Below are 24,803 nucleotides of genomic sequence, written 5' to 3' on the forward strand. Positions count from 1 at the left end.
TGGGTGCAAATAAATAATTAACTAATGCAGTTCAGATCCTTGGTACATTTTCTGAAAATGCCAGCAGTGCCCCTTGCTTCTGTGAATAATGCATAGCGGCCAGGCTCATCCTGCCCTTTATTCTACACCAGAGACTTCATGAAAGGCTTAAGGACTAGAAGATCAAAGTTGATAATCTTACGAGCTTCTAACTGCTTTGGATGCATGCTAAGCCCCTTAATACCGTAATACTACGTTTTTAACTTTCATTCTGTTCAAAATTGTTATTGGCAGATAGCCCTTATAGTCTATTAGTAAAATATGCCCTGAGAAAAGTGCATTGTTTCTTAATTGTTACTTCAATTATTGCAGACTCAAAACTTTACTGAGGGTCGTCAGTCTGCAGACAGACTGAATGTTCACTAGCAGGTGCATATCATCTGGGTGTTCTGATTTTAATATTGAAGTATTGTCTCACTAATAGCTGAAGTCAAAACTATAGGCCTTGGTAAAGCAAAGCTGGTAGCATAAGACTTTGGACACTTAAGCCTACTCTGTGTATAAAATATTTGTATAATATTCAACAGATACACAGAGATGTGGCCTCAAACATCCCTGTCATCGGGCAGCACAGCTCTGTGGAGAGGTCACAGCTATCTCTGCCTGTTAGTTCTTGCTTCTGCTTCAGACTGACATCATGAATTTTATAACCATTTCCTGCAGTACCCAAGTATAAGGGCATTAATTCCAGACATTAGCTTTATTCTAAGTTGTGGCTCTTTAACTTCAGCTTGCTTTTCACCCTTTTCTGGTAGATAAAAGTGATTTAAAAGAGTGAAGGATGTATATGGGAAATTTTTAGACTATGCAAAGTGTAAATACAGAAAATAAGGTTAACAAAACTGTGGGAGTCAAGGTTTACATTCTCTTTTTATACTTACACTATTACGTACGCTATTTTATACTTTTGGCAGGGCAGTCCTAGGTTTTCCCAGTCTTCTAAGTATGTTGTAAAGGTTACTGGGAGTTCTAAGTAGCAAAGTCAGGACTGAGATCCTTCAACAAGTAACACTGAGAATAGCTGTCTGTAAGGTTATGATCCTTTTGATCTGTCAGGCCTGGTCTCTGAGGATTTTTGGATTGTTTCTGTTTCTGTTGCTTGGCTGAAAATGTGTAGTGGTGGCTTCAGAAAGTCATTTACTCTTCCCTTGTTGCAGTATGTGAGAAGTGGGTGTGAACATATGTTTGTAAAGTGCTCTACACTTACAGCTGGAAAGTGTCACACAAGCTGTTGTGACTCTTACTGCTGCTTCTGATGTCAAACAGTGGCTTGCATTACTTTTTCTTTTAATGAACCACTAATTTGTAGTGCAACTACTTTGTAATCAGCACAGTGTAATTTGTAATTTATGTAGGCAGGTCACTCTGGAAGTATTGCCTCCTATTTATTTCTAGGGAAATAACCACAGATACAAAGAGCACGATAATACTATTTGACAGAGCACATTCTCAGCTACCAAACACTATTTCTCTACACAGTCACCACCATTAGCTGTGCATTTTCACCACCCACGAACCAAAGCCTGCATGCCATGCTCATTTAAAAAAAAATAAATAACAAAAATAAACCTGCACCTCTGGAGGTGGCCCACTGTCACTGCTGCCATTGCTGAAACACATAACCACCTCACATCCACTATTTGGTCTCCATAAGCATTCAGCCAGTGTCAGTGGATGTCAGTGGATACCTTCTCTCTGCTTGGAGGCACTGATTTCAGAGCAGCCCCCAGAAGTTAAAACCATTGAATGTAATCTTCATAAATATTCAGCAGAGAAACGTGGCATTAACGTTCAGTTTTAAATGAGTTGGGATATTTTGATGGTATCTTGCCTTGAGTTGAAGACTTTCCACATCCCGATCCCATAGGAAATTATTTTCTCAACTACTTAAATTGGTATTAAACATTAACCAAGAAGTATACTTTGCTAAAAAAAAACAACTGTATTGAGTGTGAGGATAGATACAGCAGCTGATGTCTGCTTCAGAAACAACTATAACCATAATGTATGTTTACTTTCCAGTATGATGTTGCTGGTAAATCTAGATCTGTTTTAGAAGTGAGACTTTGCACCCAGGTCTGTCCTTATCATGCAGTGGATTAGTCATGCTAGGACGCAGGGTTTTAAAATCCATATGTCAGCACTTAAACACGAAGCAGAATGCAGCAAGTGTGGTAACCACTACAGCTGAAAATCAGATAAATTGAATGCATGACATGAGGATGATCGCTTCACTCATAGACATGGAAGCATTTTGTATCTTTAAAATATATTTCTGCATATTAGCACAGGTTAAATTGATAAATTTTTCATGTGTCTAAGAAGTCACAGTAGAGATTACACTTCTTAGTATTATTCAGGGAGATAAAAGGCTGTACTAATTTACCTGCAGCAAGGTAGGGGTTGCAGCAAAATTAGTTCAGGTGTTGACTTTTTAGAAGTTATACTGTATGTACGGTACTGATACTTGTAAGAATTTAGTGGTAACTTTGGGGTACCTTCCTGTGGAATAATGCTTTTGAAGCAATGTTCAGACAGTTTGCTGTCGGTTTTTCAGTAAGTCAAATCTGCCATTTAACAAATGAAATTCATTTCAAATTGAAGCATTTTTTTTTCCCAGGAAATCAGTGCTGGATGTTCTCTGTGCACACAGAGCATCCACTGCTGTCCTGGACTTGCAGACAGGTGAAGTTCAGTGCCATCGCGTCTGATTCCTGCTTTTTTGTTGGATTCTTTTTTTTCTCTTTTAACCCCAGCAGTGCCTGAAGAGGTGTTTCTGTTGGTTATGACATGATGTTACATGTCAAATAAATTAAAATTGTTTCCCAACTTGCCACTGAGGAGCTTAGCAGCGTGCTGCTCTGCCATCAGAACCAAAACGGGGACAGTTATGTGGGTTCTTACATTTCATGCTGAGCTTGGTGAATAAATCATGGACGTACCATGTGGGGAAGTCTTCAAAGAAAACAGAAGCAGTCTAGAAAAAGTAGAATTCTCACTACTCTAATAGGGATAGCTTAGATGAGAGCATTAGCATAAGGTCATTTAGAAACAAGGAGTGTTTGCTGGTAAGCACTGTGCAGACTCAATCGAACTGAAGAGGTTTTCAGAAGAGCAAAGATAAAAGTGTTAAGATAAACACTTCAAACCAAAAAGTGCCATTATCCCGATGCAGTCCAGACACTTTTTAAAAACAATCCATTAAATCAAGTCTTATATTCTCATGAAAACAGGATGTCACAGGTCCTGGGGAAGCAGTATCACAGCTTCTGCAGCCTGGCTGTGTATTAACAGGCTGCACAAAACCCTTTAATGTTAGCAGCAAAAGTAACAGGCTAGTTACATGAAATGAAGTCTAGTTCACTTGAAATACATCTGTTGCTTCTTTTGATACTCATAATATCAAGATAAAAATGCCTGAGGGCACTAATCCATTGACCAGAAGATATGTTACTGTCTTATGCAAATCTGGACTTGAATACATCAAAAGTGACAAGTCTTGTGCTGTCCTTATTGACCAACTAATACGGCAGACTAGGGAATCTGTTATTTTCCTTGGTCATCACTTACCTTATTGCTGTGAATCATCAATTTGATATAAATACTCAACTCTTCAACTTTAAGTATGTACATAAAATCACAATTATTGCACTTACCTGGATGAATTTATTACTAACTGTATTACAGTGATGACTGAATGTCTCCAGGTGAGACTCAAGCCCCTCTTTATGATGCTTTACACAAATAGGTAATCGCTTTAGTATGGCTAGTTATGTCTACTTAGGTTGTAAGAGATACAAAGAGAGGGAAACAGATGTAGCTTGTAGCATTGCAGCTAAGATTGTCAATGCTTTCCATAATAGGACCTGTTTGGCTGGCTGACTTAAACTTTAATCTGAATTCTTCTATAAGAAGCTGCCTCGGGCTGTTTATTGTAATGAGGCTGGGGGGGAAGGAGTCATTTGGAAGCCATTTCTGAAAAACTTACAGTAAACAACCACAATGTTCCATGTTCAGGAGTTCAGCAACAAGCTACTATGACTGAAAGACTTTGAGAAAAAAGTCTTGATTGTTAGTCTGTTGTACAGAATTTTTCCTTGCTGCTGCTTGTTAACAAAACATAGAGTAGCTCAGTTTCTACTAAACAGTAGAGGGGAATGCAAGTCCACAAATGCAGACCAGCTCTTTAGATGACCCAGGCAGATGATGTGGTTATACCTTCACAGCGCAGACAGGCAGAGGGAGATAATAACAGCTGCTTGGGCAGCCAGAGTTGTGGTATCTCTAATTAGTGCTTGACTTGCAACTCAAGTGTTGTTTTAATGCAAAGGAAGAGTGCTTGTTTGCATCTGTAAAAGCTGTGAAAACAGACTTCAGGAGAACCACAGTCTTCCCCAGGGATCATCAGAGGACTGGGATCTTTAAGTGGTAGAGGCCAGAAACACAGATCTAAACTTGGTAAATATTCATTTACAAAATTATTCTAGTTTATAAGGAGACCTGACACTGTGACTTTCAAGTGTCATGTTTGTTTGAATTTAGAATAGATTAATAGGTGAGGATTTGTTAAATGCGAAAGCATAAGTAAGAGAAAAGCATGTTGTTAATCTTTTTTATATTAATACCAGATTTAAGCTAAAGCTGTGCAAGTACAGCGTTTCACAGACCAAGCCAAAACACCGAGGAGAGGAAGAATGAGAAAACAGATGAGGAATGGCACAGATTTATTTTTATTTTTTTCTGAAACATCTGGTACTTTCTGTAGTACGTTTAAGTAGCGAGTGTGCAGTAAGAGTCTTAAAGTGTCTTGAACCAAGACTGAATTAACAGCAGAGGAAATTAAAAGTTCTACTTATATGAAAACTGCGTGCAGCCTCATCAAAAACCGCAGTGTAAGAGAAGGAAATTACACAGAGAACTTGAAAGTAAAATGTATTAAATCTCAAACATTAGTTATTAGAAGCTTCTGCAGAATAAATATGAAATGGCAGATAAGACGCCCCTAGATAGCTCAAGTAATTTGTAAGTTACTAGCGCAATGCCTGTGTTTTCTAATAACCGAGGATGTCAGGAACTTGATCCACCATCTTAGTTTTAATTCAAGGAAAATTAATTAAAATTGAAAAAAGACCATACTGCTGATATCAGATAAATAGATAAATACAATCTTCAGGAGACCGATTAATGTCATCTTTCTGTAGAGTATCTGTTCCCTCAGTTGTTAAAGATAACAACGACGACAAAACATTATAATAATGGATGTAACTTAGCCTCTTTTACAGAAAGTTTAAAAGGGAAGTCATTGGGCCTGTGAGGGAAGACAATCAGCCATAGCTAAAAGGATGGCCTTGTTGGAAATCACAGAATAATTAACCATTAGGAATTAGCCCAGTGACCACTTGTTTTCAGTTCATTAATAGTTCATGGTGTAGAAGCTGGAATAGGAGCCAGTGGTTAATAGACTTCTCTGGAGAAGGGAAACCAAATTAAGGAGTTCAAGTATGTAATTTGTTTGATTGAAAACTAACTCGCATTCTATTGAATTAATCCAACAAAATGGAGATCTAAATGCAGTAATATTCTCAAACAGAAAACTTCATTCTTCCCACGGATCATAGCTGTTCAGTATATCCAATTAACCTGTGACTCAGTTAGCACTGCAGAGAAAAAATCATCCAGTGTGATGTAAGAAAAAGCTCACTTTGTTCTTAATTTTAACATAAATTGTGTCTACAGTGGGCGTAGCTGTAATAATATGCTAAAATCAATGAGGAAATAAATCTATGTAATATCAGCATTTAGAATATGCTTATTAGTACTGAATACCACTGTCCAAATTTGTTGTAGATTTTACATCAAACTGTAAGAAAACCTTAATGGCAAAGTGCACTTTTAATTGACTCAAGACATGCCAGAAGAAATAAATCGCCTTTGAAACGAAAATAGCCCTAGCTGCAAACCTGCCTCTATTACCGCTCCCGGAAGTGATTCATGTGAATTAGGACGTGTGTGGGAGTCACTGTGCTTTCGTGAGGCTTTGCATATTAAGGCGCATTTGCAGAGCTGCTGCAAAGTAGCTCAGGACAGGACAGTCAGTCTGAAGTATCGGGTGTGATGTTTGTGCTTTGTTGATCTGTAACTTAATAGAACAGATAAGTTTTGGGGGTGTTTTGAAGTTTTTTGTTGTTGTTGGGCTGGTTGGGTTTTTTGTTTGCTTTTTATTTTTCTCCTTGCTCTATACACGTCTTGCATTTACTTCACAGATTGTCCTAGGACTCCTGATACTCCAAATAGCGATCCTCGTTTCCCTACCAACAACAGATTGATGGCCTTAAAGAAGCAATTGGATATAGAACTGAAGGTGAAACAGGGAGCAGAAAATATGATACAGATGTACTCAAATGGTTCTTCAAAGGTAAGGCTTTGGAATGCTTAAAGAATGTGAAAATAATTTCATTGCTGCACTATGAAAGTACAATGCATACACAGCGTGCAATTTTGGTGTTTGAGGTTTGATTTGTTGTTGTTATTAACTAGCAATGTAGAATCTGCTACAGACTGCTGTGCTGTTTTTGTTGTGGTTTCATACCCACTCAGGATACTTGCTAGACCTGGCTTTTTTTATCAGTCTGTCCGCACACAATTCAACCTCTATAACAAATCCAGTTTACTAAATTTAGTATGTCTGGTAATCTTTAACCATGTGTGATTTACAAAGCAGCAGAGCTTGGTGTGGAATCAAGTGGTGGCTTTTTCTAGCTCCACTAAGAAATGTACGTCCATTAATTTAAAGTTAAGATGTGAGTGACAGTCACTGAAGGGGATACTGACAGATAGATACATCTCTGAAATGTTCATCTGATTTTAGTTGCCAGTAATGAGACTTGTATCAAACAATGTGTTTCAATAAGAGATATAAAATATTCAGATAGCATTGTTATAATCAACATTGGTACACAGATATGTGAAATAGTTCCTCTCTTTCCTTCGCCCTCGTGTTCATTTACTGATTTATTTAACGGAAGTGTGGTGTTCTAGAGGTAGTTTGATGATAACACCAAACTGAAACTAGAAGTTTTCCAAGGGGTAGGGAAGGGGCTTGCTAACTCCTAGATGGGTTTGACTTAGTACCTAGTCTTAACTAGGTAATAAAATTCATCATACAGGAAGAGAGACCTTAACTCAAGTGAAAGACTCACCTAGCTTTTAATGGGGGTAGAAGGGGAAGAGTTAATTGAGTATAAGATAATCACACTTCTCAAATGAGTAAAACAGTGTCTAGAAGGATCCTACTTGCAGCCCCTTCTGCTTTTGTTAGTTACTAATTACCTTTGCTTTCCTTTTACTAGATCATTATGGAGATGAACTGAATCTCCAAACTAAGGTGAAAAACTGATATAGGTATAACAAATAATACATAGTAGCTTGGTTGGTGTTAAGAACTTGGTAAACAGAATTGAAATGTTTTAAGTTCTTATCTGGCCTAACACATAGGTGAGATGAGTCACTGAACTTATTCAAAAGAAACATTTGATTTGAAAAGTAAACTTCTGTAAATTGCATTGCTGCCACTTAGAATTTGTACTAACCAAAACTATCGGTGAGGAACTATGTGTTTCTGAATGAGTTTCTTCCAGGGACCAGTGGAGAGGCAGATTATTTTTGTACCTGCCTACTCTGATTTCTTTGTACCTCTTGCTAATACCACAGAGTGCTGCTCACTGTCTGAAAAATCATTTTAGAATAGATGGCCCAGAAGTGCCATCAAGCCCATGCTGACCTCGGAGCCAGCTGGCGCTGGTAGCCTTAGCTGAAAGTGACCTGTCACCTACTAGCCTGGGGCAGGTGGAAAAGGTATCTGTAGCACCTTATGACTAAAGGCCGGGGAATGCAGTCCTCAGCTCCTGGAAACCCTGGAGTCTACATCCTCTGGGGCCATGTACTTAATATCAGGCTTGCTCAAAAATAATAATCAGCTGATCCAAACGGATCAAAAGATGTACATGATTTATATCCCTAATAAACCCTCAGCAAGTAACCTTATAACAGCCTGAAAAGAACCTAACTAAACACTCAGACTATAACGTCAGACACTGCTAGCAAGCTTTGATCAGAGTAGGAAGAAGGGGTAAATTCTGGCTTGCTTTATGATTGAGGCATGTAATTAAAATTGTTGATTGAATCTTGTTCTTTCAATTGGTAAATGTTTAAATGAGCTTACCAGTTTGGGTGTATGCAGTAACTGCGCTGGGGGGAACGAGCTGGAAGCACAAGAGTATTGCCAGCTGCTTCAACAAGCTGGATGGAAAGGATGTGTGTTCATTCTCCTGGTCATAGTGCTGTGTAGTGAGGTAATTCAGCAGGGTTTATACTGTAGGCTTAAGTATAACGATTAGGTTGTAAAAAGCTGAACTTAAGTTTCTGGATGAGGTGGCCAAAAGGGGCAGAAATTTCTCACTTTGAATCCAACACGTAATTGGGAACATTAAAAAGGTCCCTCTTTAAAATATATTAAACTGTTTTGTGACTGTTACTCAGGCATACTACGATGGAATTTCAAGTTTTCTGTCTTATTTTCAAACTTAACTTTAATGGAGGGACGTTGTAGTTTGTCTTTTAAAGATTAAAAAAGATCAGCAGTCTGCTAACAATAATGTGTGTGTTATCTCAGGTGAAGCTTTTCCATTTGAACTTAGTCTGCTTTCTTCAGTGACATTCAGCTCAGCCTATTCTGACGTGTTTTTGAGGTATTGATTATCTTTCCTTGGACTTGCAGGATCTCAGATCCCATGACAGCTTTTGCAGATCAGTTTATCAGTCACTGTCAGTTTCTGTGTACACAAGAGATGCTTTGAAATATTTTTGTTCAGACCCCAACACTAACAGGGCTGCCAAGTACAACACATCCATTCTGATTCGGAGGATGGGATGTTCTTTCTCTTGCAAACACAGAGTGAGCTACAATCCCTAGCTAATTCAGTAATCTTAGATTACCTCAGTTTCACACGCTGATGTGCTCCGGAGTATGGTGCACCCACTGGAGTGACAGGACGTGGGAGACAATCAGGTGAAGTAACATGAAAAATTACATAAGAACAAAGACTAAAAATGCTTTCAGAGTATGAGTGCATCAGGATGATGCAAGGATGAAGTTTAATATAGGATGCTGAACTTGTATGTAATCACAGTTAGATCCCATGCTCTGCTGTAGGCAGTAGTTATTTCAAAAGGTGATATTTGTATTCAAGAAGGCACTCATTTAAGAAAATCAAGTGTACTAATTAAATAGTTGGATAGCTGATCTTCAGCATAAAGACACTATAAGCATGAGGCCTATGCTAGTCTTCATATTGGAAACATAGATTAATATTACAAATTAAAACCAAGAGTGAGTACACAGCAGAACACGGAGTAGTATAAAAATATCAGAGTGAGTAATATAATCAGTGCAAGGTCACACTGGAGATCTGTGACTTTATTAGTTTTTCTTCTTCTCAGCATACTGATTTTTCTAACATCCGCATTATAGTACTCACATATACCGTAGTGCCAATACTTCTAGCTCTGTGACTCTGTACTATGCTGTAGTTGTCTTAATGGGGGCAAGGGGAGAAATAAAATTTCTTCTAAGTCTTAAATAGTTGATAACTTCATTAGAAAATTAAAACTTTAAGTATAAACCACGTTCACGATGAAATGGCTTCATAATGAGGTTTCGGAGTGGTTGCAAAATGAGTCAACCAGAGTGGCCTTTGGGCTACAGCAAATGCAGTATTCATCTATACTGATTACTGTTTGTTAATCTGGCACTGCACAGCCATGACAAATTGACTGCCTTAATTTTTCCCACACTCCTTTTCTGTTTTAATCTGTCAGATCGTCCTTAAGTTATCTTGTAACTCCCCATCCAACAACCATTTGATAATCAACTAAATCTCTTGTAGCTCGGGGACCAAAAAAATGGTATACTTGAGAAACACATGGGGATATCTACCATGCTCCTGAGGGTGAATTGGTATTGTTAGTGAATCTGAAAGTTCATCTTCAAAATAATCAGTTTGATCAGACAAAACTAATGCAGAATTATTTTTAATTGAATATCATGCACTATGTGAGTTAACTTCGTATTTCTAATGTCGGGACTGAAATTTAACTCAGGCGAATTGGCACAATGATTCTTGTATGTATTTGTATGAACTTAGTCCAGCAGATTTGGTTGTTGGAAGAATTATTAGAAGAGTTCTTGTATTCACAAGGGGGAAAGACTTTAAACTAAAAGAGGAGAGACTTCGGTTAGACCTTTGGGAGAAACCTTTTACTCAGAATGGTGCAGCACTGGCACAGCTGCCCAGAGAAGCTGTGGTGCCCCATCCCTGGAGGTGCTCAAGGCCAGGCTGGATGGGGGCCTGGGTGCTGAGCTGGTGATTGGCAGCCCTGCTCATGGCAGAGGGATTGGAACTGGGTAATCTTTGAAGTTCCCTCAGACCTAAGCCATTCTGTGATTCACTATAAACTTGTCATTCTCATAGGATGGAGGTATTCATCTACATGTGTGGTGTTTCTAGATTGTGCCTCCTTTATGCAGCTTTAAACAGAGTTTCCATGGGAGTGGTTTGTAGTCTATAAAACAATATGAATACTTGTTGGTCCTAACCTGATTTCCTGTAGTTTTGTAATGTGGTTAGTTGAATTGGTCTGCTGTACCTAATGAGCTACATAGTTCTTGTTCCCGAGCAAGTGATTTTTAAAGCTTTCGGTGTATTTACTCTGAAGACTTCACTGTGTTATCTTTTTTGTTTCAATAGGATCGAAAACTTCTTGCCACAGCTCAACAGATGCTCCAAGACAGCAAGACAAAAATAGAAGTTATAAGGATGCAGATTCTTCAGGCAGTTCAGACCAATGAATTGGCTTTTGATAATGGTGATGGACCACAGAGGAAATATTAATCTTATCAATGTCAGAATACCACTTGGATATGTACCCATACGCACACAGAGCTAAATATCTAAAACAAAAGTTAGACAAACTTGCATGAATTGAAAATAGCAAAGTACCGGAAGCTCATCCAAGAGAAATACAGGCTCTTTTCATCATCTTCATTTCTTATCAAGTGTACTCTGGCTTTGTAGACTTCTGTGTGTGTGTGTTTTCTCTGGTGCTTTAAAGAAAAGCACGAACTCTTCACTATCCTATAAAAACAAATGTAAAAAAAAAAAAATCTGATTTAGGTCTAAAGCCTGTTTGTCATCCTTGAATGGATTGCCCTAATTATTGTTAGAGAGAACTGAGATGTAGAGAAACTTTTATTGTATTGGCCTTTAGGCTTGACTGGGGAATAGTCCAAAAATCAGTATTTTGAACAAAGAGATCCAATTTGAATCTCACAGACATACTGCATTCAAAAGCAGTCTTCAAATTGCACAACCTTTGAACTTTAATAGCCGCGAGTGTACTAAATGCTGTGGGCGTATTGGTACATGTCTAAGTTCTAAGCTTCATTTGTATGCATCTCACAGAGTACTGAAATTGTAAGGTAATGCTCCTAATCAGGGTTTCAATGTACTGTAGGTACTGTTTGTTTTGTGGAGTTGGTCTGTATAGTTATGATGCTTCTGGCTTTCAACACCCCATCTCAGCATGTGGATTGTGTGTGCTGTTTGTTTCACAGAAAAACAAAGAAATTCTCAACATGTATAGTCTGCTTTCTAGCCTAGACTTAGAAGAAAGCACAAGCAGGATAAAAAGTGTGCATCTGTGAAAGCACATATTATTTTATCTATAAATTGCTATTAAAGCTAGAAAGGGCTTTCAAAGGCCTGTTACATTCCTACTACTCCTAGAGCTGAAAACAGTAAGGAATGTATCTAAGAAACTTTTTCTGTTTAGGAAATCTTAACACTGTAAGAAGTGGATATTAAACGCTGTTAACGCAAACTGTTTGGGGAAGGCATGATAGGAGATCTCTTGCATTCCCCATACTTGCACAAGCAGATAACCTGGGATTTAGTATGAAGCAAAAGAATTCTCAGAAGGTGATTGGGGTTATATGTGGCTACAGAGTAATTTGAAAGATAAACCCTCAGAACATGATTCATAAATGTGCACATCTCAGAACTTCTTTTTGCCAGCTGCTGATATTTGGGAGATTTGGCTTTCTACAAAGGTCATTTATCCCATAGCTTCCCTAACGATGTCTTTTATTTCTTGCACCTCCTAGCATTTACAGCCCCACAAGTAGTACTGCCTGTTTACTGGAGTGAGGCTGTGATTACTACTTTCATTCTTCAAAAGAGAACTAAAATTTTTTTAATTAGAATTTCACTGTCATTTTAATGGCATACATAAAGCTTTGCTTTGGTCTACCGGAGCTGAATTGTTTCCCCCTGTGTGTGCACTGGGGAGGGTTTGATATATAAGGATACTAAGAAAGAGTGTGCGTTTCAGTGATGTTTGTTTATATTTCTTTGCAGCAAAACCTGTGATAAGCCCTCTTGAACTCCGAATGGAAGAACTACGGCATCATTTTAGGATAGAATATGCAGTTGCAGAAGGTGCAAAGAATGTGATGAAACTACTTGGATCTGGGAAGGTTACCGACAGAAAGGCACTTTCAGAAGTAATTCATCATGACAGTTTCTGAAACTTTACTTTAAATGTTCTTTCAAGGGGAAAAAAAGCATCAAATATTGTATTTGTTTTTGTATTTTAAAAAGGCACAAGCAAGATTTAATGAATCAAGCCAGAAGTTGGACCTGTTAAAGTATTCACTGGAACAGAGATTGAATGAACTTCCTAAAAACCATCCCAAAAGTGGTATTATTATAGAGGAGCTCTCACTGGTCTCTTCACCCACATTAAGTCCTCGTCAAAGTGTAATATCTACTCAGAACCAATACAGTACACTGTCCAAACCAGCAGCTTTAACAGGTATGCTTTATGGAGTTCCTTTATTTTCACTACATGGTATAAAACCAGTCTTTAGTGCTAACTTTGTTGCCTTTCTGGAAATATATCATTGTTGGTTGTTTGGTTTGGTCTGAGTTTTTTTTGTCTTTGTATTTTTAGACAAAGGCATTTGAAGTGAATAATGCAATGTCTGTGATTTATTTGTTCACCATTTTATAATCCTGCTAAAATAAAAGTGAAGTTCTGGCCTTAAGTTAGGTCATTAGGGAACAATATTACGAGCATTAACTGCTTTTCATCTTCAGATTATCAAGCAGTTTTAAAGGTGGGCAGGTGTTATTATCCCCGTTTTACAGATGGGGAAACTGAGGTGCAGAAGGGTTAAGTGACTTCCTCTGGTCACATAACAAGTATGGCAGAGCTGGAAATAGGTACCCAGATTTCTTCCCAATCCCCGTTTTACTCACTGGACTTCAGTGGCTTCCCAGGCGAGATTTAGAGACTAGAAACATATTTATTTCTAAACCAAAGGGGAAGATCCTAACAAAAATGCACAGGTCTATCAAAGCCCCTGTTAAAGGATAGGTTTAACCTGCTTTGAGGGAACATACTTATAAGCTTTATGCAATTCCACATAGTTGGGTTCACCTGAAATGCCTTTTTTTAAAGCAGCCTTTTTTAGTCTTTTTTTGTAAAAGATAATCATAGGTCATGTACCTTGCAGTGACCAACTCTTCTCTGAATACAGTCAGTAGGTACATAATAAGGTATATACTGGTATTTTCTAATAGGAATTACCAAAACAGAGCTACATCCTTGTAAAGCTCTTAACTTGTCACTTCCACATTAACTTCACAGAGCCTTTGTATTGAACTAGATTTAGCATGTCTTTGTATTTGGCCTCTAACATTTTGTGAAATATAGATGAATGCTACTGTCATGCTATTTTAAACACTCCAATGGGACTTTCTCGTCCGTATCTCATTCTACAAGATTATGATCTTTCTGCATATTAATTTACTGGGTTTTTTTTCTAAACAGTTTTGGAATGAAGTATTGTTCTATTTTTTAAACCAACTGGGGAGCCAACAGAATAATCTTTGCTGTGGGTACCATTATGCTGTTCTCACTTATGATTGTTAGATCCTTACAAGATGGAATTTGATCTCAGATTGGTCTGTCAGAGTATGTTTTCTGGACTATGGCATTGCCAGGCCGTTTGTAGGTCTGGTCTGATTTAGCTTTCTGTTACAAAAGAGTATTTTTAAGTTTTGCAGTTACGTGCATAGGAGCTACACTACCCTAGGAGCTGTGTTTCCAGGTGACAACATGGTTATGAACTAATTTCACCACTTTTAATAGTTAATTTCATCACTGTTAGTTGTGTCATCGCTGCACAGTTGCTATCTTTACAGGATACAGTAAGCCATCCGTTTCGTTCAGATGCTGCTGTGCTGCTGGAGGAAGCTCTTTCAAATTGAAACCACAGCCTCTTCGTCATTGCATTGAAGATGCTGGAAAGCAGCTTCTCAACTGTATCAGCTTTAATAAATCCCAATTCAGTACAGTTCTAACAACTCAGTGATTGTAAATCATATACTAACTCTGGACTTAAGCAGCCAGCAGGCAAAGCTTATTTCTTGTTTTATTTTAAACATGAAATTTTATCAGTCAGTGTGTTCATATTAAGCAATCTATTCAGTATTGCTTGCTTATTATCCAGTATCACTTGGCTGTGTAAAACTCGAGGAAAAACTGATACTGTCCCATGAGCAATATTAAATCTGTCACTTTAGAAAGTGACACTTCCTAGTACTTGAACCCAAGTCAGTTAGATTCTTAACAGAAGAAAAGTTTTTCTGAGGCTAAAGTATAGAACAAAAACTGTTTTTGTGGCATTGTGGTGAACTGTTGCTTCCTTCTTGAAGGCTGACTCTCACATACTTCACTTTTTTTAATGCTTATTTTCAGGTTTGTCTGTCTTAAGTCTATCACTTGTTTTTTATCTGACTTGTTACACTCAGCATGGTTTGCAATATGAGCTACTGCCATAATACCAATCAGTAGACATTCATTTGTCACATTTGAGCACAGAAATGTTTGACAAGCAGTTGTTTGTCTCGTTCCAGGTACCCTGGAAGTTCGGCTAATGGGCTGCCAAGACATCTTAGAAAATGTCCCCGGACGATCGAAAGCCACATCAGTTACTCTACCTGGTTGGAGTCCAAATGAAGTCAGAACAACTTTCATGGGCAGAACCACTAAAGCTAAAGCTGGGATTAGTAAAAACCTTCTGAAAACTGATGACTTGTCCAGTTGAGTATACTTTCTACTTTTATACTTATCTTTTATTTACATTTTAATACGCATGCTGTGTTTTGTAATTAGAAATACTGAATTGACTTGAAACTGTAAAATTAGCAGTTCCTTCAGCTGTTCAGTTGTTATGGATTTAAAAATAGAAATAAAAAAGCCTGCACTATTATGACTGTAAGAACCAATTAAATATGAGAGCTCTTTTTAAGGGAAACTTACTGAATACCTTTTTGTTTGTGGAAAATCCTCTTATAGTTCTAAGCTCAGTTTGTGTACTTTACTTACAGATGAAGTCTGTGCTGTACTGAAGCTGGATAACACTGTGGTTGGTCAGACTAGCTGGAAACCTATTTCCAATCAGTCGTGGGATCAGAAATTTACACTGGAACTAGACAGGGTAAAGATGCAGTCTTACTTCATTGACATGTATAGTTAATTACCTAGATTAAAGTCATGTTGCTTTATTTATTTATTTATTTGCTGGTGTGGTTAAGTTCAAATTACATGTACACAAATATTCTTGTCCTTAACAGAAAGAGTAACCTGGAGATAAGCTGATTTGGTGGGTTGCTGTTCTACAACTTTTATCTGTTCTTGCTTACGCAGAGTAATGTCTTTTCCAAGGCCTATCATTACTATCTTTTTAGCCTGTAACAAAGGTGCTGAAATCAGCTTTTCATTTATAAGGAAACTGTAGCAAATACAGCTCAGATATTTTGGCAGACTTGTATCATAGAATTTTTGCAGTGCTTATCCCTAATTATTACATGTTCTTGGGTGAATCAGATCAGTTCTTATTTTTCAGGAATAATAAATTCACTAACATTTTTTTCCTAAAACCGTTAAGTGTTATTTTGACAGACTTCAGTACTTGCAATGATACTTGATAACTTTTTACCATGTTCCTTTAGAAGAGAATTTCTGACATGTATTTATAGGTACCTAATACTCATAGTATTTTAAGGGTACAAAGATATCATTTTTTTCAATCGCTGTAAAGTAGGCTAAAAATGAAGCTTTGTTTTAGAAACCTAAATGGCATCTCGGGCATATACATAATCAGAAAAAATGAATAAAAACAGGAAAAAAAACCCCATCACTACCTTCCTGGTTGTACTGACCACTATTTCACTCTCACCACCCCACCTGTCTAAGCCAAGCCAAATCCCTTCCACAGTGAAGAAAGGAAGAAGACTTAGAAATGCAGGTTCCTAGCAAGAGTGCAGGACTAAACTAGCAGCTGTGGAGCCTGTAACCTTTTGTGTATTATTTTCATATGGCTTTTTGGTGCCAGAAAAGAATCTTGCTTCTGCTGGGTGTGGCCACCTATCACCCCGCTCTATTTCAGACCCATGTTCTCAACCCTACGATGCGTTTCCGTTGCTTCCTCTTAACTTTTGTTTCCTTGAAAACCCACATCTATCAGATAAAGAGGGTGAGCTGATGCACTGCAGGATTTTGCAGTTTGTAGCAAGTTTTGTACGGAGCTTATAAGACACCTTAAGAAAGAATAATCCTACCGGCAAGATAGAGGCAGTTCCCTTCATGACCATGTTACATAAAACTGCATGTATTTCTAGAAATGGTGTATGAAGTCTTGAGGTGCACATTGTGAGGTGGACCCAAACATAAAGTGTCACTGTACAGCCATGAGATTCAATTGACACGTGTGTAATGTAAAAAACTAGCAAAGCTGAGCTTTCTAAGAACAGTTAAAAACTTGTTCCCAGAATTTAAGCTACAAGATTCCGAATTAGTGCTTTTGTGAGACTGACTGAAAAGTGGTGAATTTTTTTTGACTCTTCTATTCTTGGTAATTTTACACTGTTTATTTGGATGCCAGAGATCACATCTGAACCAATGCAGAATGACGTATAGTCATCCTCGTGAGAGTCTGCTCTGTATCTTGATTGTGAAGCATTAGATCTTATGGTTGTGGAGAGGTATGTCTTGCAGAACTGTTACTACTAAGTAAGTTCCTGTGTGTGCTTGCTGTCATAGTCACGTGAATTGGAAATCTCAGTTTATTGGCGTGACTGGAGATCCCTGTGTGCAGTGAAGTTTCTGAGGCTGGAAGATTTCCTGGACAACCAGCGGCACGGCATGTGCCTCTATCTTGAACCCCAGGGCACTCTGTTTGCAGAGGTAAGAGTTGTTCCTGGAAACGCTTGGGCATAGTTGCAAATATTATCTTGCAGAGTAGCTTAATGATTTATTTTCTTAAACTTTCAAGGATGCATTTTGTTAACCTGAATTATAACATGCGTTACTTGAACTGCAGGTCACGTTTTTTAATCCAGTTATTGAAAGAAGACCAAAACTTCAGAGACAGAAGAAAATTTTTTCAAAACAGCAAGGTAATTGTTTAGTACAGACGTATATAAAGCTTTGAGATCACACGTATTTGTGATATTCTCACACTGAGATTTAACGTTGGTCTGTGAATAAAGCTGTCGATAATGAAGCATTTGGCGCTGCACTAGGAAAATCTTTTTCAGGACTTCCTTGTAATACATTAGCACTTAATAGTGAGCAATTGTGAATTGTAAGGAGTACTTCAAATTGAGTTTGTTCTTCATAAGCTAAACACTGATGAATGTGATTATTTCTAAAAAGTTGCAGATAAAATACACTAATCAGGAAATGACTTGCACTTTCTTTTTTCACTGTATGCTCAGGCAAAACATTTCTCAGAGCTCCTCAAATGAATATCAATATAGCCACATGGGGAAGGCTGGTGAGAAGAGCTATTCCTACAGTGAACCACTCTGGCACCTTCAGCCCTCAGGCATCAGTACCTGCTGCAGTGCCAGTGGTTGATGCACGCATTCCTGAACTGGCGCTTCCAGCCAGGTAGGCAACACCTGCAGCTTTTAATGCTATTACGAGAGAGTAAAGTAGTAAAACGTTCATGCAAAAAGGTATGTAGAATGAGTTTTCTGCAACACTTAAGACCTTCCAGTGTGCTATTTTGGAAATCTGTTATAGACAGATGGTGCATAACATCCAGTTTTAAGTTGGTGTTTATTAAACCTTTCTCTGCTGTGTGCTAAGAAGATATTTTATTTTCTTGCCAGCGACTCTCCTGTAGCCAAATTGGACTTTGAGCTGGAGCCTGAGCCTCCACCTGCTCCACCTCGTGCATCGTCCCTTGGGGAAATATGTGAACCTTCCTCTGAGATGAAGGCTCCTGATATGCCAGCTCAGGCAAGTAAAGTTAAGAATTTCAGGCTGTATAGTTTTACCAGGGTTGTAATGTTGATATCTTTGTGGTGGGCTTCTTGTAATGCTCCCGTAACTTACACATACAAAATAGTCTAAGCAGGATGCTGTGATTATCCACGGTGGCAAACTGTTATCTGTGATTTTTCTCATGTGGGGAAAAAAAATGCCTAAAAATCATGGGAGTGTTCAGGACATGTCGTTGTTTGGGTTCTTTTAAGAAAGAGCAGGATAACTGGAGGAGTAGGTTTCATCATTCTGTTAAAGGCTTGTTTATATGTATCATCTTAAGGTATAATGTTTTAACTTAGATAATGCTTGTGTTAAGCATATGGGACTCTTAAGGTAAAAGATTCTGTATCTCTTTGCCTTAGCAACATGTTTTAGATTTTTTTAAATGCTGCCTTCTTCACAGGATGACGTATCAACTTTTGATTTTGAGAATGGTAGAAATAATATTGTTCCAAAACTCCAGCCTGGAATAATCTGTGAGTCTGATGTTCCACATTCAGACACAAAATACACCAACATCCGAGAACCTGAAGATAGAAGGTAAGAATGCTTTGATTTTGGTGTTGTATACGGATAACCTTCATTAATGTCAGCTAACTGGAAGTATGTGTTTATTTACATAGAACACAACAAAGATTTCAATTCAGTCTGAAGGACTTCAGATGTTGTGCAGTACTTGGCAGAGGGCATTTTGGAAAGGTAAATGTGAAAGGCTGTATCAGATATCAGGGCTCTGTGAAAAACTAGATTTAAGTCTTAAGTCATTTATCCTGTTTCAGGTGCTGCTGGCAGAGTACAAAAACACAAATGAGATGTTTGCTATTAAAGCCTTAAAGAAAGGAGACATTGTCGCTCGTGATGAAGTAGACAGGTCAGTTTGTAAATATCCTGCATGGATTCTCTGAATCAGTCCTGTGTTTTTTCTGTATGCGGCACGACTATAAGCTCTAGCAACAGTAATTGCCTTTAGTGAAAGGGCAAAACAAATCTCCCAGTTCAGCTGGCTGTTACAGACCTGTAGCTTTTCTTCTCGGGCAAGGAAGAAGCGGAACAGACCAGGAACACTGTTTATTTTAGTGCTTCTCTTACCATGCCTGTATTACAGCTCTGGCTTTAAAGCCAATCCTGTTTTTTTATTCAGATCTCTTGTAATCATCACTTCAATTCCATCACATTCCAAGAGGACAGTGACTATGCTTTCTTTGCTGGCAGAAGTACATAAGATGGTATTTCTCAACTTGTAACATACAGTCATACTCTATTCTTCATATTTTCCCTTGAGTCTTGTGTATGCTATGCTCCCGTTGTTAATCTTTGTCCAAGAAATAACATTTTTCTCTGTATGGAAGTCAAACAGCACTTACAAAACTATCTTGGTTCAGCACAAGAAGGTGCTTCTGCAGCTGTCTGATGGCTGTTTATGTTGCAGAAAAGTAAATAACTATTAAGAATAAGCTGACAATCAACTGCATTAAGGAGAGATAATCAGGAGCGCTCGTAGATGGATATTTACAATATTGTAACTTTTTTGGCCTACATATGTTATACATGATTAAAATGGATGCAACATGATGCTACGTGATATTGACATATACGAATTTGGAAGGAAAATGAGCAGGATTCTGTTTTCAGGGAGCACTAAGTTGCCTTTTTTCACTTGTGAAAGACCAAATGCATCTTCTTGGATATCCTGGCATTGATTTAATACGTGTGGAAATATCAAAAGCTCTTTCCTAAAGACAAATATTCTTGTTCTTATTTGGAGGAATGGGGGGGGGGGGAGGAAACACAGATCTTATGTTCAGTTACCAACACTTTTCTGAGAGTTAAACTGTGGCTTCAGGATTCAGCTTTAGGTCTTACTGGCATTTTTTGGTGTGTGTTTTTTTTCTATTTGCAGCTTGATGTGTGAAAAGCGAATATTTGAAACTGTGAATAGCGTAAGACATCCCTTCTTGGTGAATCTTTTCGCTTGTTTCCAAACCAAAGATCACGTTTGCTTTGTAATGGAATATGCTGCTGGTGGGGATCTGATGATGCACATTCATACGGATGTCTTCTCTGAACCAAGAGCAGTGTGAGTACCCAGCCCTTTTTGTGGCGTTGATGGAAGGGCTGTTTGTTGTGTTTCAGTGCCAAGTAAACATGCGTACAGCTTGTAAGTTTGGATACTTTGAGTTTTAAATTCTGACCCTGTATAAAATTGATCTGTACCAGAAAACACAGACCATAATGGCTAACAAAACAGATACGTTATTATGAACTTCATATTCTGAAAAGCAGGACTCAAATCCACTGAAGCTTCAAATTTCAACTTTCTCAACAGATTCTATGCTGCGTGCGTTGTTCTTGGGCTTCAGTATTTACACGAACACAAAATAGTTTATAGGTAAGTGGTCACTGATGCATTTCTGACAGATGTATTTCATTGATTTCAAATATCACTAAAGAAACCTTACTTTCCAATGTTGATGTAGAGATCTGAAGTTGGATAACTTATTGCTGGACACAGAAGGCTTTGTGAAAATAGCTGACTTCGGACTGTGCAAAGAAGGTAATGGCTCTTTATTCATTTATTTTAGGGAAGTTCCATCAGCTTTCATACTTGCACTTGACTGTTCCTTACTGACAAATGTGTACTTTGAATATTGATTTGAAGGAAGAATACGTCTCAATATAATTAGGGGAGATAGAAGAAAGTTCTTTAGTGGAGAAATAGCTGGCAGCTGACTCTTTACTTCATTGTATGCTCTGAAACTCTTTTCCTTATTCTAAACCAAACTTGGCACTGTGCAGTGAAATCAAGCTACACCTCAATTTTTGTATGTTTTTTTAACTCTCAAATATTTGCACAACTCTTAGTTTGTCATGTCTATATTCTTAGTATATTAGCTAAAAAGGGAAAATTTATCCCAAAAGGGAGGCCAAGAAGCAAGAAAAGTAGCTTTCAAGCATCCAGCTTGAAGATATAAGATAAGGGGTTTGTCTGCATTGAGAGAAGCATCTTTCTCCAATCCCAAAAGGAGGAAAGATCTGAAAAGGTCCATCTCCTTTTTCAATTTGTGTAGTCTGTCCCCAGAATATTTCATTTCCAGCTTGCATAAGAGGGAAAGGAATTTTCTAAGTTAAGTTTAACCGGTGCTCAGGCACTATTGTTGTTTTTAATAACCTTGAGCAAGTTGTGTCACTTCAGCTACAATTCTGTAAATGACAGAAGGAAACAAGAACTAGGAAAGCTCTGTGTCACTTAACCGAAGTTGTGTTAGAGAGGTTTTACTTGCTAAAGAAATGATTTGCGGAATTGCTGAAAACTTGCTTGTTTTTCATTAATTGTAACCTTTCAGGAATGGGATTTGGAGACAGAACAAGCACGTTCTGTGGCACACCAGAATTCCTTGCTCCAGAGGTGCTGACAGAAACTTCCTATACAAGAGCAGTAGACTGGTGGGGTCTTGGTGTCCTTATCTATGAGATGCTTGTGGGTGAGGTACGTTCCAATAAGATGCAATGCCATTGTAATAATGTATGTTACAAAATTCAAAATACTGGCCTGTGAAACATATAATATGCCCCTTACAGTATATCAATATAACTGTTGTGTATGTATGGGCTCACCTAGTTTTAGACTGAGCATCTTCAAGGTTCATTAAGTAAAAACAGGAACTATTTAACTGATACTTGCTGCTCGTAACACTGCCAGAATTGATTAGTCATGTCATGGGCCTAAGTTACCAGCTGCTCTGGAAGCAAATGAGTCAGTCGGTTCAAGACTTAAGCTCTGAATTTGTTTGGTTTGCTTCTAATTACATCATTATGTCTTAAATCAAATTATGTTAACGACACATTAATATCGGTGTCTCCAAGCAAGAAAATGGCACGTTTGGTTTGGAGGAGTTCAGAACGTAGCATGCAGGGCAGAGCAATAACAACTATTCTTTTCAGTTACCTCATCTTTTATTGTCAAATTTGGATGCAGAATGCTACAGCAGCCTTCTTTTTTCAAATGTCTGAGCCTGGAAAATCAACTCCTTAACTCCCGTAGCTTGAATGGAAGAAAACCTTAATTCATAGAACTGGGTAGTAGTGAAAGATTATGGCAAAGTTACCGATTATCTGAATTACACATTAGAACAGAATGCCCCAGTTCTGTATAAATGAGATGGTACAAAGAAATTATTATTGAGTAGTTACTTAGCACTGCATACACAGCCTTGCCTCCAAGTCTATGTTAGTCATCTCCAGAGTAACATGATAACAGCTTACATGCTAAAAATGAGGGCAAAAACTATAGATTTGTTCACCGTTGTATTATTTTCAAAAAACAAAGATGGCTCCTTTCAGGTTTTGTAAGGAGGAAAGTAAAAGGACAAAAAGTTTGCAAGGTGAGGTCTGCATCATTCAGACCACTCTGAAACAGAAATATTCTTAAGCTATAACATGCTAAAGATACAAACCAGCCTTTCACATGTTACAGCTGTCCCAGTGAAGAGCTAATAAATGCCTTCCACATGTCTGTCTGCCTGTCTTGTGTCAAGAGTTCAAAAAAAAAGACATATCAGCTTTTCTGCTTTTAAAAACACACTTTTAAAGCGCAGCTCTTTAGTTAAAAAAATAAATAAATAAGAAGAAGAAGAAGAAAAAAGAGGGATAAGAACAGCTTCCTTTTCCCTCTTAGTTATGGAGAAGGATTGCACGTTTCCAGGGAAAGGAAAATCCCAATTTCGGAAGACCAACCCCAAGCTGTCAGCTGAAAACGTTGCAATTTTTCCTTCTTTGAACTGTGAGTGGTTTTTAAGCCTGGTTATTAATTGTGGGGTTTATCACTTTGATTATAGTCTCCTTTTCCCGGAGATGATGAAGAAGAAGTGTTTGACAGTATTGTAAATGATGAAGTAAGATATCCACGATTCCTGTCTACAGAAGCCATCTCTATAATGAGACGGGTAAGAAATGACATTAATTTAAAAAGTAGTGTTTCCCTCTTGTCCTTTTTTCCTCTTCTGTCTTTTAATAAATCTAATAACTTTCACAAAGAACAGAATACTTTTAAGAACCTGTACTCTTTTTTTTTTCCTACAACTAAATTTCAGACTTGCTTCATTTATGCTATGCTACGTCATTGCCCACTTTCATCTTAAAAGAAAACTCAGTGCTATTTCACTTTCTTACACAAGAGCAAGCTTTTCTTATTGAAATGTAAAACACTAGAGCTCTATTTTCTCCTAGAACTAAGTTTCATAATCATATCTAACTAGGGAAGTTCAGCTTTCTTTTTCTTACAGAACACTGTTGCATTGACTGACTTGGTAGCTTAAGGTAGTCACATGAATATTTTAATTCAAAGACTTCTAACTCCTTTTGGTTTCATTCCAAGTGGGGCAGGGCACACCATACACGTGGCATCTACAGAGCCCCACTCTTCCCACAGAACAGCCGATTTTGTGATTTCTATTAATGTTATTCCATGTTGTAATGCCTGCACTTAACTGCAGACTTTTAACTTCTTTAGGTGTCTGAGTTAGAGGCTCGTCTCAGTTGACAGAAGGGCAGTTCTTGGAGCTGGTTCAAAGTCTGACACTGAGCACTGTTAGTCAAGTACCCAATTTAAGAATAGGCAGTAGTGTGTAAGTTAAAGCATGTCGTAGTAAGTACTGTCAATGATTACATACAATAAAGCAGAAATATTCTGTAGCTCAAAATGAGTGCTTCCTGCCAGGAAGGGGACTGTTTTTCTAAAGGAAGGAAAAACAAACACTCTTTTAAGGCGGTACCTAAAGAAGCTGTGCCACAATGAGAAAAACAAAGGAAGGAACCTACTGACCACTGAAGTGCCCTCATCAGATTTGTTCTCTTCTGAGCCAAGCAAGCAGAAATGATAGCTTATGAAAGTTCTTATCCTCTCCTTAAGAAAGTGCACTTTTATTATCTGTGCTGAACAAATTACACACAAATTCCCACAAATTACTTCTGGTGCTAAGATTTGCAGAGTAAGAGAGACAGGTCCACTCAGTGCATGTTCAGAGTTTGGCTGCTTGTACAATCTACGTGTGAGATTCAGCTGACACTGCAAGAGAAGTGTTGTCTCTTTCTACATAGAGTTTCATCCTTACCTTTCTCTGAGGACCATAACACTCGTCCCTCATCCCTCTCTCTGCCTCTGAATTTTCACACTTGAATCTTTCTTGATTTGTCAGCTGCTACGAAGAAATCCAGAGCGACGTCTTGGAGCTGGAGAGAAAGATGCTGAGGATGTGAAGAAGCATCACTTCTTCCGGGTGAGTAGAAGCCAGCATTTTTTTTTATAG

The 24,803-nt window shown here is 38.0% G+C and overlaps 1 protein-coding gene across 2 annotated transcripts in view; it reads left to right on the top strand.

Annotated features, from left to right (window-relative positions):
• Nucleotides 1-24,803, top strand: part of PKN2 (protein kinase N2) — a 54,795-nt gene that overhangs the window by 26,201 nt on the left and 3,791 nt on the right. For both annotated transcript variants that reach the window (XM_072342784.1, XM_072342783.1), the window contains exons 3-21: nucleotides 6,303-6,454; nucleotides 10,845-10,962; nucleotides 12,513-12,658; nucleotides 12,756-12,969; nucleotides 15,078-15,263; nucleotides 15,552-15,661; nucleotides 17,266-17,409; nucleotides 17,546-17,621; nucleotides 17,943-18,117; nucleotides 18,342-18,471; nucleotides 18,902-19,038; nucleotides 19,122-19,197; nucleotides 19,278-19,369; nucleotides 20,399-20,575; nucleotides 20,825-20,887; nucleotides 20,976-21,052; nucleotides 21,843-21,985; nucleotides 23,334-23,441; nucleotides 24,693-24,773. In XM_072342784.1, the coding sequence (XP_072198885.1) occupies nucleotides 6,303-6,454; nucleotides 10,845-10,962; nucleotides 12,513-12,658; nucleotides 12,756-12,969; nucleotides 15,078-15,263; nucleotides 15,552-15,661; nucleotides 17,266-17,409; nucleotides 17,546-17,621; nucleotides 17,943-18,117; nucleotides 18,342-18,471; nucleotides 18,902-19,038; nucleotides 19,122-19,197; nucleotides 19,278-19,369; nucleotides 20,399-20,575; nucleotides 20,825-20,887; nucleotides 20,976-21,052; nucleotides 21,843-21,985; nucleotides 23,334-23,441; nucleotides 24,693-24,773 (2,405 nt within the window). The remainder of the gene's footprint in view (nucleotides 1-6,302; nucleotides 6,455-10,844; nucleotides 10,963-12,512; nucleotides 12,659-12,755; nucleotides 12,970-15,077; nucleotides 15,264-15,551; nucleotides 15,662-17,265; nucleotides 17,410-17,545; nucleotides 17,622-17,942; nucleotides 18,118-18,341; nucleotides 18,472-18,901; nucleotides 19,039-19,121; nucleotides 19,198-19,277; nucleotides 19,370-20,398; nucleotides 20,576-20,824; nucleotides 20,888-20,975; nucleotides 21,053-21,842; nucleotides 21,986-23,333; nucleotides 23,442-24,692; nucleotides 24,774-24,803) is intronic.

This window comes from Excalfactoria chinensis, chromosome 8 (genome assembly GCF_039878825.1).
Source record: "Excalfactoria chinensis isolate bCotChi1 chromosome 8, bCotChi1.hap2, whole genome shotgun sequence".
NCBI lineage: Eukaryota > Metazoa > Chordata > Aves > Galliformes > Phasianidae > Excalfactoria > Excalfactoria chinensis.